Source organism: Salvelinus alpinus, chromosome 33 (assembly GCF_045679555.1).
Source record: "Salvelinus alpinus chromosome 33, SLU_Salpinus.1, whole genome shotgun sequence".
In the NCBI taxonomy this organism is placed as follows: Eukaryota; Metazoa; Chordata; class Actinopteri; order Salmoniformes; family Salmonidae; genus Salvelinus; species Salvelinus alpinus.
The window spans coordinates 11,191,061-11,210,335 of record NC_092118.1 but is presented as its reverse complement, the minus strand read 5'-3'; the positions used below and the strand labels follow the sequence as shown (position 1 = coordinate 11,210,335).

General features: G+C 45.7%; 1 protein-coding gene across 2 annotated transcripts in view; it reads right to left on the bottom strand.

Annotated features, from left to right (window-relative positions):
• The window catches only part of LOC139563295 (T-cell immunomodulatory protein-like), a 118,852-nt gene that overhangs the window by 18,285 nt on the left and 81,292 nt on the right, over nucleotides 1–19,275 (bottom strand). For both annotated transcript variants that reach the window (XM_071381854.1, XM_071381853.1), the window contains exons 13-14: nucleotides 10,030–10,073; nucleotides 7,018–7,096 (exon numbers count right to left, since the gene is read on the bottom strand). In XM_071381854.1, the coding sequence (XP_071237955.1) occupies nucleotides 7,018–7,096; nucleotides 10,030–10,073 (123 nt within the window). The remainder of the gene's footprint in view (nucleotides 1–7,017; nucleotides 7,097–10,029; nucleotides 10,074–19,275) is intronic.

Genomic DNA, 19,275 nt, shown 5'->3' with positions numbered 1-19,275 from the left:
GAACTTGTTCTCAACTAGCCTAACTGGTTAAATAAAGGTGAAAAAAAAAAAATATATATATATATTTAGATTTTCCCATGATGTCAAGCAAAGAGGCAATGAGTTTGAAGGTAGGCCTTGAAATACATCCACAGGTACACCTCCAATTGACTGAAATGATGTCAATTAGCCTATGAGAAGCTACTAAAGCCATGATATAATTTTCTGGAATTTTCCAAGCTGTTTAAAGGCACAGTCAACTTAGTGTATGTAAACTTCTGACCCACTAGAATTGTGATACAGTGAATAATAAGTGAAATAATCTGTCTGTAAACAATTGTTGAAAAATGTACGTGTCATGCACAAAGTAGAGGTCCTAACCGACTTGCCAAAACTATAGTTTGTTAACAAGAAATTTGTGGAGTGGTTGAAACACGAGTTTTAATGACTCCAACCTAAGTGTATGTAAGCTTAATACTTTAACTATACCTTTAAAACCACTAGCTTTACAGTGCGTTATTTAGAGCAGGACTCTCGCTCAGTGAGTAGAGGGACAAAGATAACTCAGTTCCTGAATTATGTCACAGAGTGTGACTCCAGCCCAGTCGTATTCAAGCCACTTTAGTCCCTCCACTCCCTCAGAGACACCAGCGGTATTAGAGACTAGCTCTCTACGTGGGCCTCTACAGCCACCGTCCTACACACACACACACACACACACGCACACATCACACAAAAACACACTGCAGGCTTTTGACCTCCATTGGTCACAGAGGAATGACACAACACATATAGAACACACAGAGAGTGGTAAACAACGGGAAGGCAACAGACGCCATCAGGCAGACCCTAATGGAGATCAGCATTAGTATTGGAGGAAAAGTGACCCATAATTACGCAAAAAAGTATCTTATGAATCATTATCTCAAATGGTGACCAGCGTGACCAGTAGCAATCTTTTAAACACCAGTGTATGAAGAATTCACACTGGCTACATCAAATCCTGCGTAGGTTACACACAGCGAGACACACAAAGCCTCACCCTCACACACATCTTCCCAAGGCCCCGGATCATCTTCGGGCAACCTGTTTGCGGAGAGATTCTCAACATCCGTCGCTATAGAAACCACTCTCCCCCCCTGATTGGGCACTTCCACAGCAATGGGAGGGACGGAAAGGACACATAGTGGCGATTGCGGACACTGCGGCGGCAGGGCCTGGGGGATAAAGGAATGAAGTGGTACACACTGAGCCACAGCTAAGCCTGGGAGAGGAGAGGGGGCCCTCAGCGCCCACACAATGCAAACGGCAGATTCAGACATTGATTTGTGGGGAGAAGCGGGTGTCTGTAGCAGAGGAGATAAGTGGCGTGCCCATAGGGCTCCTCTCTTATCACTGGTGCCCTCGCAGGAGGAAAAGACCAAATTAAAGCTCACGGCACCGTGGGTGACACAGTGTTTGTTGAGATCCATCAGCGCGTCGCGTCTGATCATCAGAAACGCAATGAGACTGAATGAGGCAAAACTGAGACCTGGGTTTGACAGATCAAGACTGGCGTTGAGAGAAGAGGTAACCAGAATAGGCGGTGACTTCAACACGCTGGTTGTTTTCTCTTTTCCCCCCTCTCTCCTTCTCTCTTGTTCCCCATCTCTCACTCTACATATCCATTGTTCCCTCTCTCTATCGCTCTACCTCTTGTTCCCTCTCTCTCTTATCTCTCTCTCGTAATTGGACACCAGGCTGCAGTTGAGATGTGCTCTCTAATACAGGTTACTGTGGCGACAGAGCAGCCACTGAGAGGCATTCATATCTATTACATTAGGGGAGCACGGAAGATATTAGGACTGAGACCATTACCACTGATGGAACACAACACACACACACACACTACAGGGAGAAGAGGAGATGTAGAGACAATATTAACACACTACAGGGAGAAGAAGACATGTAGAGACAATATTAACACACTACAGGGAGAAGAAGAGATGTAGAGACAATATTAACACACTACAGGGAGAAGAGGAGATGTAGAGACAATATTAACACACTACAGGGAGAAGAGGAGATGTAGAGACAATATTAACACACTACAGGGAGAAGAAGAGATGTAGAGACAATATTAACACACTACAGGGAGAAGAAGAGATGTAGAGACAATATTAACACACTACAGGGAGAAGAAGAGATGTAGAGACAATATTAACACACTACAGGGAGAAGAAGAGATGTAGAGACAATATTAACACACTACAGGGAGAAGAGGAGAAGAATGACAGAAAGAAAGAGAGGGAGAAAGATATATTATGTGTGAGAGAACGAGACAGTGAGCGAAAAGAAAGAGAGTGAATGTGTCGTGTGGTTTGTAGAGAGAGATAAACAGGAGGAGTTGAACAGTCAGAGGGGTAATCCTGCATTGAATTTGAGACCAATTAACTGGCCTGAGTGCAGAAACCCACAGGAGCAGGGCAGAACAAAGCTCTGATCAATAATAATCCTCCCTCTCTCCAGTTGGTTAGCTCTGCTCACTTCCACACCTTCCACTGACAAGACACAGGTCCAGCCCAACAGGTGCCGTGTATGTGTGTGTGAGAGAGAGTGTGTACTGTGTGCATGTCTGTGCGCGGTGTGTTTGGTTACCTGGGCATCTGTACGAAGAGTGACTTGTTCGCCTGACTTGATCACTCATGAGTGTCGCACAGAGAGTATCAAATCTGTGTGTCTCAAAGCATAGAACAGTGATTGTGTGCGGAGGGGGGGGTGTTATTCTCTGCTGTCCCTAATCCTCCATCCTCATTTGCCTAATTAAACAGAGCCTGCCGAAGTTCCCTCGCTGTTTGTTCCTCATCCCTCCTTCTCCTCTCCTCCCTCCGCTCCTCCCTTCCAATGAGCCAGCCAAATGCCCCGGCACCATGGCAGAGAAGAAGAGAGGGATGGAACAGAGAGATAGGTGGATAGAGAGAGCGCATCCACACTCCTGTTTTGTACCAGTGGTACTGTTCATTCACCATCCGTCATTTTTCAACTGACTGTGATTCCTCTGCTTCATTTCATCCAGTATTCTCTGTGCACAGAGAGACTAGCCCTCCCTCCCTCCTTCCTTCCCTTACGCAGTGAAAAAAAAACACACACAGCCGTTGTCCTGTCATCACCAGTCCAGGGTAATCGATCTTGTCTGCTTATTATGCCTGACACCACTAGCTGTACCCCACACCAACCACATATAGATGTACCTTTAAAACCCCTAGCTGTACCCCACACCAACCACATATAGATGTACCTTTAAAACCCCTAGCTGTACCCCACACCCACCACATATAGATGTACCATTAAAACCCCTAGCTGTACCCCACACCCACCACATATAGATGTACCTTTAAAACCCACAGGGGACTGTAGCTTACTCTATATGTCCTACTGATTTACTAACTGTGCAGAACAACAACTCCCTTGATCCAAATTGCACAGAAACCAACGGTACGGAACTCTACCTTTGTTAAGGTCAATATTCATCTCTAATATAGCTGAATTCTAATTCCATAGGGGATAAGGAATGAGGGGAAAGGTAAGCTATTGCATAACAGGGCCTTATATAAATAGCCCGAGGGGTGAGGAGACTAAGGTGAGAGGTTCAGATGGACCACTGGTTCTCTGAGGACCAGACAGCACATGCATTGCTGCACAAACAGTAAATGAACTACCCTCCCACACAGTCAATCAAGTACGCACACACACACACAAACAAACACGTATGGTCACGCACACGCACACACACACACACACACACACACACACACACACACACACACACACACACACACACACACACACACACACACACACACACACGGCAGGCAGAGCCCGCATTAATATTCTGCTGGTTGATTCACTAGCTCCAGCTGGAGATGAGGAGATGGAGACCGCCTGGGTCCTAGGGATCGATACACAGGCAGAGCAGCCAGGCAGAGTAGCCAGGCAGAGTAGCCAGGGATCATCTGACAGGACCAGCCAGCCATGCCTTTTAAACCCCCTATGTCCCTTAGCCTCAACATCACAGACCCAGGCTTCCACAGAACCAGCGAAACAGAGACACCGCAGCGCACCGAGGCTAACCGCCACACATGGGCCACTGCCATACGTGATAGTATGACGGGAGCTGCCTAACCAGCACTTTAACCAAGGCTCAATACTATAACGAGATGGCCGAGCTGGGTCTGAGTTACGTACGCAGGTTCACCAATCAGAGCTTGAAGCCCTGTGACACAGCGGTAAGAGCACTATCTGTGGACCACAGCGTAGTGTAGTGTGTAGATTGCATCCTACCTCCTGAACCTTCACTTTATTTCTCCCGTCCCCTCTACTCCCTCGTGTCCATTGACCCAGATCTTAATTCCATTACCCACTTGCCACTATTCGCCGCATTTGCTGCTATTTTTCAGCCATTTTATCCGCTCCCTCCACAGTATGTCTTTTCTATAGTCCTTTCCTTCCACATCCATTCATGTATTTGACTTTCACCCCTCTGTCACCTATTTTCCCTCTCTTTTAGTGCTGAAGAGTAAATGAAGAGCGTGGGGCCCCAGTAGAGAGGGCAGACAGTCCGCGCATCATCGCTCATTTCTGTCAGTCTACCTGCCTTCTCCCCATGCCCCTAGAATAAATACACTTTAAATCACCCTGCACACACTGGCTTTGTCCCGCACTGCACTTTATTACTGTCAAATGAGGAGTCCTGGGAATAACCTAGCCAGGGCTGACCCAGTCATTCTCCATACTGTACAGTATATCTAACCTATACCCATAGCATCTCCCTCAGTCAGTGTAGACACAGCTCTGGCCTTTCACTCTCCTTCTCATTGGCTCAGCCTCCAGAAGGGCAGGTGTTGGGGCTTTTCCCTCAGGTCAGCCTGTTAGATGACCTTCTCAGGGAGAGTTGTCTGGTGCAGACACAGCTGCTCTTAAGCCCACAGAGCAGAGCTCCAGCACAAGGGTCAGAGGACAACCCTAAACCGCTGCATGTTGAGTGCTGCATGTTTGGGTGTTGAATCCCAAATCTGGGCTTTAAATTAATCCAAGTCGTCTTTAAATAGCCTTGACCACAACCAGGAGGCTCAACATCCACACAGATAACAAACATGAATGGGAGAAAGGGAAATCTCCTTTTTTCTCCTGAAGATTCCTCTCTGCAAAGAGGACTATCTGAACTTCTATTCTTCTTCATTCCCTCCAGTCAGACATGTATTATTCTAGGTTTACCTCGCCGTTTCCCTCTCCTCTGTCAAGGTTCGAGTGTTTCCAAGGTTTCCAAACCTTGAGAGAAGTTTACCTTTAACACAAGAAATAGAGATTTTTAATCTCACGGTTTGGCGTCTGAGAGTCCTGCAAAATTGAATAGCGGTTGGGGATTATTGAACAATAAACAAACTGTTTGGAAAGACAGAGGGCTTTCTGACTCTCTGGTTCTTTTGATTGTACTCCTTGTGGACTGATTGGTCTATTCTCTTGCCCCTATAAACGGGGTCCTGTCACAGAGGGAGAGGAGTGATGGAAGAGTGTTCTTCTCAAAATGACTACTGTATTGTTGCGTTTTCCATTAGTGGATGATTCCAACAGAACAGGATGTAGCTAGACACTCAAATAGATACTCTGGTTTTTAGGCCTTGCTGTCCTATGTTGATACCCAGACACAGACGATGGAAAGTAAAAGACAAAAAAGATAAAAAATGGAATTACTCACTGAGAAATCTTGCAAATGCTTGAATCCATTCCTCAGCTTTCTGAAAATAACATCTGTCCTCTAAGCCATTTTGCAATTTGTCTTTGAAATGGCCTTGTCACCTCCTCGAGACAGCGGGGGAGACATTAGGCCTAATTCAACTCATCTGTCCTGTCCATTCAACAGAACTATCTCCCCGTGTCATGCTTTAGCTGGCCTGCTCTTCACTGGCACCAGTCACACCTTGGACCGGACCAACATGGGCAGGTCCAAAACACTTAATTAACAAACAGTAATGCTGGTGTCTATCAGTTCAGTTCTCAGGTGTTGAACAATGAGACTGAATGGGTCATGGTTTAATGTCTAGTTTGCCTTGTTCAGGCTGAACTAGGTTGGGTATAAAGACCACTTTACAGTGCAGGTGTGCACTTACAATTCAGCCATTTTAACCAATTTTCAGGTTAAATAGCTCAGTCTGACATTGATTGCTACTCTGGCTGGCTAAGTGATTTTGCTACGTGCGACAATACAAACCATCCCATTCCATAGGCTCTACGGTATAGTTTTGTATTGAGGAATGCGGCTAGCTTCATTAGAGAAATTCTGTCATTGTGTTGAAGCCATTCTGATGAAGGGGACCTAACTGAGTGACCCGGAACGTGGCAATTCCACCTCTGCCCCCAAGCCACCCAGTCACACAGACGTAGACACAGAACCTTTCCTACAGATCTTTGTTACGAACTCTATTCTTTCACCCTCCTCTTCACTGAGCCCGTGAAACGTTATCTCGGACGTATAGCTCGGTTCTTTTTCATCAAATCAATTTTATTTTTCCCCAAAGGCAGGAGGCTCTTTTCCTCCTCCCTTTCAACCTCCTAACAAAGAGCACAGCAACAAAGCCCGCCGTTTCTTAGCAAGCAAACCAGGAGCCCTCTACCCATCATGCCTTTCTCTAGCAGGAAACGCGCTGTGTCAACATTATCAGGCCGGGCGGTGAGATAACCTCCGGTGAGATGGGCAACAGGGCGATTGTCTGGGAAAACACAGAAGCCAGGCTTCAATTAAACCCCTGGGGCTACAGCCCTGGAAAAGGCCTCTCACCCACACACACACACCAACACCACAGCCCCGTCACTCAGACCTGCTACCGCAGCAGATATTATGACCTCCAAGTATAGAGGGGAAGTCTGTATTCAACCCCATTCCCAATAGACAACAACTGTCATGGCTGACGGCCCACCCAATCTGCACTATTGCCAGAATGCCTGTATAAGACGGCTGGCCGACTGTCAACTGTTCACAGTATCTGTCCACGTTGGACTTACCTGAGGCGTTCTTCAGGTAGCCGTTGGAGTCCACAGTAGTGTAGCTAACGTACGGTCCAGGCTGGTTCACACCAAACGGCTGCAAGATCAAAATACACACACACACACACACACACACACACACACACACACACACACACACACACACACACACACACACACACACACACACACACACACACACACACACACACACACACACACACACACACACACACACACACACACACACACAGCATTAGAGATGAACACATATATTAGTGGAACCATTATCCCTGAAACGACTGATCTCCCACCATTTAATTCTCAACACAGACGCCAAAGTCTTAACACAGACATCTGTCCCCTTCCATGACTCGCCTCAGGAGGTTTTGGCTGTGTGTACAGAGCGTGTGCCAACCCTCCTTGACCTTTCTGAAGCCAATGGGGATCTGGGTGCAAACCCCGGCAGCTCTAGGAAGCTAGAGCTGTCCTCTGGGTGAAATAAAGCACAGGTTCCAGCAGACGGAGGACAGGCTACAGTGAGCCTGACATCACAGCCAGCTCCATCACATCCTCTGCATTATGCAGTCCTCCCCACTGCTCCTGGTAATCCCTCAAAATGCCAATGAACAGCACAATGTGGCGAATCGGAGATTAATTTTTAAACGGTTCGGGGGAAAATGAAAATGTTCCCCCTGAAACGTAAATTAGGCCGATGCTATGTAGCTTTCTCTGTATCTTCAAGGGAGGACTGGGGAACATTTAGGCCTGAACAGAGTGATCATACATGAAGTTAGGTCGCCTTCTGATTTAGAGCCCGGTGTAATCTTCTGGATGGCTTAACATAGATACCAGTTACCGATGCAGTACCACCTCTGAGTAGATTTTTGAAAGGTCCTTCTCATTGTGGTAGCCATTTACAGATATGTACTGAATTATTATTTTTTTAAACGACAACTGATTTTATTTTCAAGTTGTTGCACTCCAAAGCCACATAAACGCTAGACCTCATGATACACAAGTTGCCACTAAAACGGCTTGGAATGAAATCCACTGCCCTAACAAACTGTAGTGTAGCGCTATACTGAGTCAAGGCTGCTTGGTAAAGGGCTTTCACAATTCTTGACCCACCCAACCGTTTCTCCGGGTTTCCTGTCTGAAAGAGCCCTGACCTCTGTGGCCTTCATCAGCTCTACAGTGTACTGTGTACGGTTGGGAATTGCCAGGGACCTCACGATATGATATTATCACGATACGCTGGTGCCGATAAGAAACACTGAGTGTACAAAACATGAGGAACACCCACTCTTTGTATGACAGACTGACCAGGTGAATCCAGGTGAAAGCTATGATCCCTTATTGATGTCATCTGTTAAATCCACTTCAATCAGTGTAGATGAAGGGAGAGAGACAGGTTAAAGAAGGATTTTTAAGCCTTGAGACATGGATTGTGCATATGTGCTATTCCGAGGGTGAATGGGCAAGACAAAATATTTAAGTGCCTTTGAACAGTGTATGGTAGTAGATGCCAGATTTGAGTGTGTCAAGAATTGCAACGCTGTTGTTTTTTTCACACTCAACAGTTCAAAGGTACTTAAATCAACGCTCAACAGTTTCCTGTGTGTATCAAGAATGTTCCATCACCCAAAGAACATCCAACCAACTTGCCACAACTGTGGGAAGCACCGGAGTCAACATGAGCCAGCTTCCCTGTAGAATGCTTTCGACACCTTGTAGAGTCCATGCCCCAACAAATTGAGGCTGTTCTGAGGGAAACAAGGGATGCAACTAAATATTAGGAAGGTGTTCCTAATGTTTTGTACACTCAGTGCATGTATTGCGATTCCCACGTTTCCCACAATTCCATATTTATTGCGATTCTCACACTTCCATATGTATTGCGATTCTCACGATTCCATATGTATTGCAATTCTAACGAGTCTATATGTATTGCGATTCTATACTGTGATTTTTTTGCTATTGGATGATCAAACATATTGCTCATCATATGTCTGCTGCAGGGCGACAGAAGAGAGTTTTGATCAGTCATGGAAATAAAAGTGTTGAAAACCATTTGGCTCCCTATTTAAAACGAAGTTGGAGAACAAGCTATGAAGGAAACATACTGGAGTTTTGGTTCAAGTACAGCTAACTAGTGCAAAAATAATATTGCAATATTGTCAAAACGACACATCGTCAAAAATCATATCCAGATATGTAACTATACATTTTTTCCACCCACCACTAGTACTGTGGGGAGACGGTTCTCTCAGCATGCTGCGGGGTGGGGCTCTGAGGAGCAGTAAATGACTGAGTGGTCATATGGAGGCTGTATGATCTCTTCATTATGGGCCGAGGACGCCTAATGAAGAGAGCTTTCTGTCTGCCTCGGTTTTAACAGCCTAATGAAACGCTATGGCAGGCAGCCAGGTTCCCACACCGACAGACCCTCCCACACAGTACAGACCCTCCCACACAGTACAGACCCTCCCACACAGTACAGTACTATACATTGCATGTAGGCCTATAGCTTCATCAGACTGAACAGTTGTACAGTACAGGGATTGGAAATTGAACAAAGGCTCTGTGGAAACTAAAAGGGAGGAGGTGGATAGTGATAGACAACGAGACAATAGGTGGGAAGACAGACGGACAGAAGAGGGTTAGAGTGATGGATGTGAGGGACTTAAGGAGGAGGAGAGCGGAGAAAACAGCCCAAAGCTCCAGACATGGGCTCCATCAATCACCCGGCTGAGTCAGGCAATGGTGGGGTGAGTGTGAGCGGACACACAGTGGCGAGGCAAACAACACAAACACTACGACAGGACCAGCACCAAGCCTGTCCGTCACTAGCTGTGGGGACATTTCCATTTGTAGTCATTTAGCAGAGGCTCTTACAGGACCAAGATGGCCAGACTGACTAGTTACAAGATAAGCCTTTTCACTCTCTCAAAAATGATTCGAGAATTTGTATTCTCTTTTTTTCATTGCGTTACAATGCACATGCATACACAGAGACACTAGTCTTACCTTGACGTTTCCGGGGCAGTCGTTAGAACAGAGTCCACTGAGCACTGTGGTGGAGAAAAGGAAGACTGATTAGCAAGCAACAAGGACTTTATTTGTCCTACACAATCTCATACAGTGTGGGAGTTGTCTGTGACTAACAACACGGCTCGATGAGTTAGACACTGTATGGTTAACGTCGTCATCCCGGAAGGAAAACCCAAAGTTGGTAGACTTAAGATAGACCTGCAATGCTTATTTTGTTTTTCTGTCGATGCTTATTAACGGGGAAGCTAAATAAATGAAGTCATTGCATTAACATCGAACAGCCCCCGGGATATGCAACTTTTCAGGGAAGTCAGGAACCAATATACACAGTCAGTTAGGAAAGCTAAGGCTAGATCTTTCAAACAGAAATGTGCATTCTGTAGCAGTAATTACAAAACGTTTTGGGACATTGTAAAGTCCATGGAGAATAAGAGCACCTCCTCCCAGCTATCCACTGCACTGAGGCTAGGAAAAACTGTCACCACCGATAAATCTACTATAATTGAGAATTTCAATAAGCATATTTCTACGGCTGGCAATGCTTTACACCTGGCTACCCCTACCCCGGCCAACAGCTCTGCATGTCCTTCACCCAAATGCAGATAACTGATGTTCTGAAAGAGCTGCAAAATATGGATCCCTAGAAATCAGATGGGCTTGACAATCTGGACCCTCTCTTTCTAAAGTTATCCGCCAAAATTTTAGCAAAACCCTATTGCTAGCCTGTTCAACCTCTCTTTCGTATCGTCTGAGATCCCCAAAGGTTGGAAAGCTGCCCCGGTCATCCCCCTCTTCAAAGGGGGAGACACTCTAGACCCAAATTGTTACAGACCTATATCCATCCTGCCATGCCTTTCTAAAGTCTTCGAAAGCCAAGTTAACAAACAGATCACCGATCATTTCGAATCCCACCGTACCTTCTCCACTATGCAATCTGGTTTCCGAGCTGGTCATGGGTGCACCTCAGCCACGCTCAAGGTCCTAAACGATATCATAACCGCCATCGATAAAAGATAGTACTGTGCAGCCGATTTCATCGACCTGGCCAAGGCTTTCGACTCTGTCAATCACCGCATTCTTATCGGCAGACTCAGCAGCCTTGGTTTCTCAAATGACTGCCTTGCCTGGTTCACCAACTACTTCTCAGATAGATTTCAGTGTGTCAAATCGGAGGGTCTGTTGTCCGGACCTCTGGCAGTCTCTATGGGGGTGCCACAGGGTTCAATTCTCGGGCCGACTCCTTTCTCTGTATATATCAATGTCGTCGCTCTTGCTGCTGGTGATTCTCTGATCCATCTCTATGCAGACAACAACATTCTGTGTACATCTGGCCCTTCTTTGGACACCGTGTTAACAAACCTCCAAATGAGCTTCAATGCCATACAACACTCCTTCGGTGGCCTCCAACTGCTCTTAAATGCTAGTAAAACTAAATGCATGCTCTTCAACCGATTGCTGCCTGCACCCTCCCGCCCGACAAGCATCACTACTCCGAATGGTTCTGACTTAGAATATGTGGACAACTACAGTGGTTCCTCCTTTAAAAGTTGCGAGCTTGCATCGCGGGACTTATGCCTATATTTCCCCCATAGGACACAATGGGAAGACCGCAGAGTTCCAATATTATTTTTGTTGTTGACATTTTGTTGTTTACATTTTAACTATAAAGCAACGTGGGCAGGTCTCATTGCCAACAATAGAGAAGCAGGCATTGTGACGTTGAACAATAAGCAGGGAATAGAACGTTCGGAAGGCGAGTTGGTGCCACGGTGCTCAATAGAACTAATAGGAGCTGGCAGGGTGAAAAATGCACGAGGCCTGTTTTTTCGCGATTACTTCAAAACGACGGCCTTACCAGCTCTGTTAGGGCGAGTAAAATGGTCAGAGTGGTCGCATTTGTGTCTGGAAGTAGCTAGCCAATGTTAGCTTGGGTGCTTGACTGCCGTTGTAAGGCCAGGACGCTCAAATCAACCCTACTCCTTGACCCGAATGTCCAGTGTGCGCTCCGAGAGCGAAACAGTATGAATTTACAAACTGACAATTTCTCTCTGAATGGAAACACCAAAGTATGAATCAAATTAATTAAGCCAAATTTCTTAAAATCAATCCCATATACTATGTTATGACAAAAAATGTTTTAAATTCTCTGGTAATGCCAATACGGAATACTATCAAATGCTTCTCAAAGATGCCCTCTGGTGGTCAAACTAGCAATAACTTGCAGTAACAGAAGAAATGGCTGAGAATAAAATGACGTGCCACAGAATGCTGCAGCAGCACGCAAGGTGTGCCGCAGTATGACGCAACCTTTAAAGGAGGAATCACTGTACACATACCGAGGTGTCTGGTTAGACTGTAAACTCTCCTTCCAGACTCACATTAAGCATCTCCAATCCAAAATTAAATCTAGAATCGGCTTCCTATATCGCAACAAAGCCTCCTTCACTCATGCTGCCAAACATACCCTCGTAAAACTGACTATCCTACCAATCCTTGACTTCGGCGATGTCATTTACAAAATAGCCTCCAACACTCTACTCAGCAAATTGGATGCAGTCTATCACAGTACGTTTTGTCACCAAAGCCCCATATACTACCCAACACTGCGACCTGTATGCTCTCGTTGGCTGGCCCTCGCTACATATTCGTCGCAAAACCCCACTGGCTCCAGGTCATCCATAAGTCTCTGCTAGGTAAAGCCCCGCCTTATCTCAGCTCACTGGTCACCATAGCAACACCCACCCATAGCACGCGCTTCAGCAGGCATATTTCACTGGTCATCCCCAAAGCCAACACATTCTTTGGCCGCCTTTCCTTCCAGTTATCTGCTGCCAATGACTGGAACGAATTGCAAAAATCACTGAAGCTGGAGACTTATATCTTCCTCACTAAATTTAAGCATCAGCTGTCAGAGCAGCTTACCGATCATTGCACCTGTACACAGCCCATCTGTAAATAGCACACCCAACTACCTCATCCCGATATTTATTATTATTCTTTGCTCTTTTGCACACCAGTATCTCTATTTGCACATCATCATCTGCACATCTATCACTCCAGTGTTAATGCCAAATTGTAATTATTTTGCCACTAAGGACTATTTATTGTCTTACCTCCCTACTCTTACTACATTTGCACACACTGTACATAGATTCTTCTATTGTGTTATTGACTGTACGTTTGTTTATTCCATGTGTAACTCTGTGTTGTTGTTTCTGTCACACTGCTTTGCTTTATCTTGGCCAGGTCGCAGTTGTAAATGAGAACTTGTTCTCAACTGGCTTACCTGGTTAAATAAAAGGTGAAATATATATATATATATATATATTTTTTTTAATTGCACTGTAAATATAAGAGGAAAAAAGACCAAGAGAAGAAAAAAAGAAATTGGTAGTAAATGAACACAGAAAATAAATGAGCTCAATAATAAGCTGCAGGGGAAGTGTATGGGTATTTGTGTGCATATGGAGCAGAAGGAAAAAATCCTGAATTCTTAATCAGCAATAAGAGGAATTAATATATTAGCATACTAATTGGCTGGCGCTGGTAATTTGCACATTGAAGTTGAGCTGCTGAATACTTCTTTAATTAGGATCTACCATCATGCATCCTGTACTGCTGCTGCACACTGACTGGACTCCTTAATGCAGATAAACAAACAACCCCATTCAATTGTAAACACAACCCCATTCAAAAGTAAACACATGAAAGTCATTCCTCTTTAGAGCTACTAGGCCTAGTCCCAGAGAGACCGACCGTCACTGTTGGACCGTGTAGCCTACTGTGTGGAACTGAAGGACGCGTTTCGTGTTATCCAATTGGTAGTTACATTCTTGTCACCTCATGGGGCTCCCTGTCGCGGCCGGCTGCGACACAGCCCGGGATCGAACCCGGATCTGTAGTGACGCCAAGCACTGCAATGCCTTAAACCGCTACGCCACTCGGGAGGCCCTGAGGCCCTTTGACCTCCACGTGGAGTAATTCGTTGGGTTCGGGGGTTATACCTCTGTGGTCGATGGGATCGATACTGCCCATGTTGAAAGGTATATGTTCTGCTGCTGATGATTTCATCGGTTACAGCCCAAATCAGGACATGAGAATGCAGATATCTATCTGATCAAACACTGACCTGGGCCCGGTTCCCCAAAAGGACCTTAAGGCTACGTTCATTGTTGAAACCATTGAGCTCAATTGTTCTAACGATGAACTTAGCCTTAACATGCTTTTGGGAAACCGGGGCCTGGGATCAGGTCCAACACCTGTCAGCCGTGTGCAGGGGACAGAGCAGATAAATAGATCATAAAACGTTGGGCCTCTAAACCCAGAAGGGTGTTTCTGTTTGCTCATTGAAAACCATGCGCCACACTGACCCAGTCTCTGCTTGGGTTGAACCCATCTCATATAGCTAAGGCTAACCTCTCCAAATCCATTTTGAATTTTGGAACTTGTATTACTATTCTCACCATGCCAAGTTCCAATCCACACTGACCCATGGTGTAGAGGTTGGATTACAAACCCTTCTCTGTCTAAGTGTTCATAACAAAGATGTGATCCCGAGTCACTAGTGGCCACTATAAAGAGGAGCTAGTGCAACATCTTCTCTGGCTTGTTTAAAGGACTATGGGGACTGTGAGCGTGTCATGCCGTAAATTGGTTAGTAGAATGGGTAAATCCAATCAATGGCGCTGACATAGAGACTCCATAAAGAGCCTGACGCAGGCAGTGATGCGTGGCTCAGGGAGAGAGACCGAGACGGGGAGCGTGCCTCGACGCTGTCCTTCACGAATCACTGGCCATGCTACTACTGCTCCAGGATGTGGATGCTTCTCTGTGTGCTTGGATAGACAACTCTCCCTCTCTGACTCTCACAGAGCAACCCCCCTGCCTTCTAAGAACCCAGTCTTCATTCACAGCTCTCGCTTTTTCTCTTCTGTTGTCATTCATTAAACTTGTACGCAACAGGTAGCAAGTAAGGGTCACAAACAGACCTGGGACCGCTAACACAGTAAGTATTAAGGGTTTATCCAGAAATCCACAACTGTGCACACAGACACTGGTCTGCTGCCTCTACTCTGTTGGATAGAGCTATTTGTCAGAGGGAACTGCGACAAGGGCGATGTCAATGCTGTCGGCAGCTCCCCAGCAGGACTTGCCCACTGACGTGGAGGATGAAATGGTCTGTCAGTGTATTCTGCCTGTGTACGTCTGGGCCTGTCTACTAGTGTGTGTGTGTGTGTGTGTGTTCTTTGTGTGTACAGATGTAGGATCTTAATTTGATCTAGTTTGCTACAGCAGGAAAATAATCCTGCAGCAACAGGAAATGTGAATTATTATGTGGATTATATTTAATGGACATTGTTGTAGGGTTTGCTACATTTTCCATTAGGGCAAATCAAGTAGGACATTTCTAAGTGGAAATGACTAACTTTAGAAGCCTTTTTAAAACTCAAATACACTACACGTTTGCATTCTCAGCAACAAAATAGTGATCAAATTAAGATCCTCCATCTGTAAAGTGACTGTAGAGAGTGAGTATACAGAACATACAGAACTCACAGGGTCGGGCTAAGAGAGCAGCTTTAGAGGAGAATAAATAAACATTTTTTTATTTGCTTTTTGTGGATTCATCTGATGGATAATGTGCTTCTTTATTGCCAGGGCTTAGTCCTGGCAATAACTATGACATCTTCAAACTATGACATCTTCACGAGGGCTTCACATGATAGTCAACAGACAATCACTGAGGCATTTGGCGAGAAGGCTTTTGGGTTTATTGAATGTCTACGCCTGCGAGAGACCATGCAGCAGAAGGAGAACTTAGCTATCTCAGTTGCTGGCTGTCGCCATGAGTTAGGTGGGATTTCTTGTGGTGTTAGGATTTATGTCACACTGCTATCATGCTGTAATGTTTTAAGAGGTGGCATGTAGCTACTTCGCCGTCAGGCCGGTGCATGGGCTGTAGACTTATCAGACAGATGGGTTGATAAGGGACTGAGGGTCCGGTTCATCGTTCCGCCTCATTGAGCAGGACACCAGCATGGCTCGGAGGAAATAACATCATGTGCACACGCGCGCACGCACACACACGCACGCACACAAACGCGCACACACAATCACGCACGAATACACACAGGTGAGGCCAGCTGTCTGAGCTATCTCTGACATCCTAATGAGAGCAGTAGGAGATGGCCTCCCTCTGTTCTTGGCTGCTCAGTTTAACCTGAAATCAGACAGCACCATAATTCAGAGCTGTATGGTGCTGTTGATGTGCTCTGAATGAGACTCTGTTCCAGGACTGTAGAGCGGAGCTAACAGAACAGCAGGGTACATGCATCAGAGCTTGACAACTGCCTTCCCAGGTCCAACGGTCCAAATCCTCCACCAGTCCAGTCCAGTCCCTCCAGATCCTACCCTGGAGGTGCTGTCTGACGGCTCCCACATATAAATCGCCTCCGTATCATCATCATAAAAAATAAATCCATAGGGAACCATGGAAACCAAGCCAACGTCACAAGAAAAGAAGAGCCACTCCAAGCTGTCAGATGACGTCAAACACGGAGCTGGGCTGGCTGCCTCTTGACAGGGGGAAGACACACGTCATGTCACCACGCCACGCCAGTGGCTACACATTTCAATCAATGCGCAATCTTACACTGACAGCTGAGCAATCCGAGGTGCTGCTTTCTTTTTCCTCAGGCCTAATCTGGGCTGGTGCTGACCCTAGGCTTCATGTCTGCCAGACAGACAGTGACACACATTTACATTGACATTTTAGTCATTTAGCAGACTCTCTTATCCTGAGCGATTTACAGGAGCAATTAGGGTGAAGTGCCTTGCTCAAGGGCACAGACAGATTTGTCACCTAGTCGGGTCGGGGATTTGAACCAGCAACCTTTTCTTTTACTGGCCCAACGCTCTTAACTGGTAGGCTACCTGCCGCCACACACACACAAACACACAATCATAACGCACACACAGTCTTTCTACCCACTGCCGGGTAGAAAGACTTGTCTTCCGGATAACCACCTGCTCATTCATAGTTGAGTAATCCACGAAGGAAGTGTGTGTGTGTGTGTGTGTGCATGTGCATAATGTCAATCTCCTCCAAGACGGTTTTGAAGTCTAGTTATCTGTCATGTCGGACAGATCTAATGGTAAGTCATGGTCATACCTCGCCTGCTGCTCTGACATCATTCAACTACCTTTGTTTGAGGCTTATTTGAAGGACACGCTTGAGCTGTCAATCATCTGCAGGCTGCAGACGTGAAATGAAATATTCCATCTGTACTCCCAGAGATGTATTATATATGGAGGGTGGTGGAGTAGACAGAAGACCTTTAAGACCAAAGTGAACGGATGACTACTGGACATGGGAGAATACTTCTGCAAAATGGTAACACTGGAAGTACTTTCAAAGTTGTGTCAGATTGACAGCTATTGGAGAGGGGAAATACAGCAATCAATATATATTTATACTATATCCTTGTTTTCCAAATCTTCTTCTCACATTTGATATTTGCCTGTTTGAGCCCTTTACACATGTGCCTCCTATCTCAGTTTAATTCTGTATAGTTTAATTCACCACTCAACATTACACACCAAATGCAGAAACAACCAATAAACCAGCAGAAAAACCTCCAGAAATATGGACTCGTGTCTTCAAATTCCAAAAGAGAGCGAAGAGCAATGTCTCTATGAAAGCTCCCTCATCTGTTGAGCTGAATTAAAATGTGAGTGAGGGCGGTTACTTCCTGACTGACAGCTTGGCAGAGGCGAAGAGAGAAAGGGAAAAGAGGATGCTTACTGGACTAAACAAAGCCTGCAGATGTTCCTCAACGCAGCGAATCTGCATCCCAACTAGAGAGGAGGAGAACGTAATCAGCTCACATTGTTCTGTCGGTCTGTCACTCACACGCACGCACCCACAAAATCTCTGCAACCCTTTTCTAACATTTCTACTTTGACTCTCAATCTCTCTTTCTTTTTTTGAATCACCTGGTAGATCATGGGGATTTGACTGTTGAACTTGGCTAGTTCACTGTAGTAAATACTTGTAACATTGCAAGAGCAGTGTCACACTACCTAATTCTCCATTAAAAACAGATCTCGGACTATCTGAGATAGACGGTTCCTGGTCTCCCCTAACGGCTGGGTATCATCTTCCCTGGGTCCCGGGGTGACGCTCAGCGACCTGATCAATCTCAGCTACCTGATTAACTTTCCTAATTGAAGGGCCAGTTTGAGTTAACACTGGCCTAAATGAGGAAGTAATTAGAGCCAGTTTTATAAGCCAGGGGTCAAACTTTTCTTGCCCAGGGACCCCCATCGTGCGTTTGCCCAAAATCATCAGGTGAATGATAATTGCAAAGGAGAAGTAATCAACATTTAAAAATGAATAGATTTGGAATATCGTTTTTCATTATTATAATTGGGAAGCTTAGCCTATTAGCTAGAAAGGTACAGTAACTCCAAACACATTTTCACTAAGAGCAGCTGTTTAACTGGTTACACAAATTGGTGCACAAATTGGCCCAGCGCCGTCCGAGTTAGGGGAGGTTTAGGCTGGGGGGGCTTTACTTGGCTCATCGTGCACTAGCGACTCCTTGTGTCAACTGTGTTAATTTTCAGCAAACTTAACAGGTGTAAATATTTGTAAGAACATAACAAGATTCAACAACTGAGACATAAACTGAACAAGTTCCACAGACATGTGACTAACAGAAATGGAATAACGTGTCCCTGAACAAAGGGGGGTGGTCAAAATCAAAAGTAACATTCAGTATTTGGTGTGGCCACCAGCTGCATTAAGTACTGCAGTGCATCTCCTCCTCATGGACTGCACCAGATTTGACAGTTCTTGCTGTGAGATGTTACCCCACTCTTCCACCAGGGCACCTGCAAGTTCCCGGACATTTCTGGGGGGAATGGCCCTAACCCTCCGATCCAACAGGTCCCAGACGTGCTCAATGTGATTGAGATCCGGGCTCTTCGCTGGCCATGGCAGAATACTGACATTCCTGTCTTGCAGGAAATCACGCACATAACGAGCAGTATGGCTGGTGGCATTGCCATGCTGGAGGGTCATGTCAGGATGAGCCTGCAGGAAGGGTACCACATGAGGGAGGAGGATGTCTTTCCTGTAACGCACAGCGTTGAGATTGCCTGCAATGACAACAAGCTCTGTCCGATGATGCTGTGACACACCGCCCCAGACCATGACGA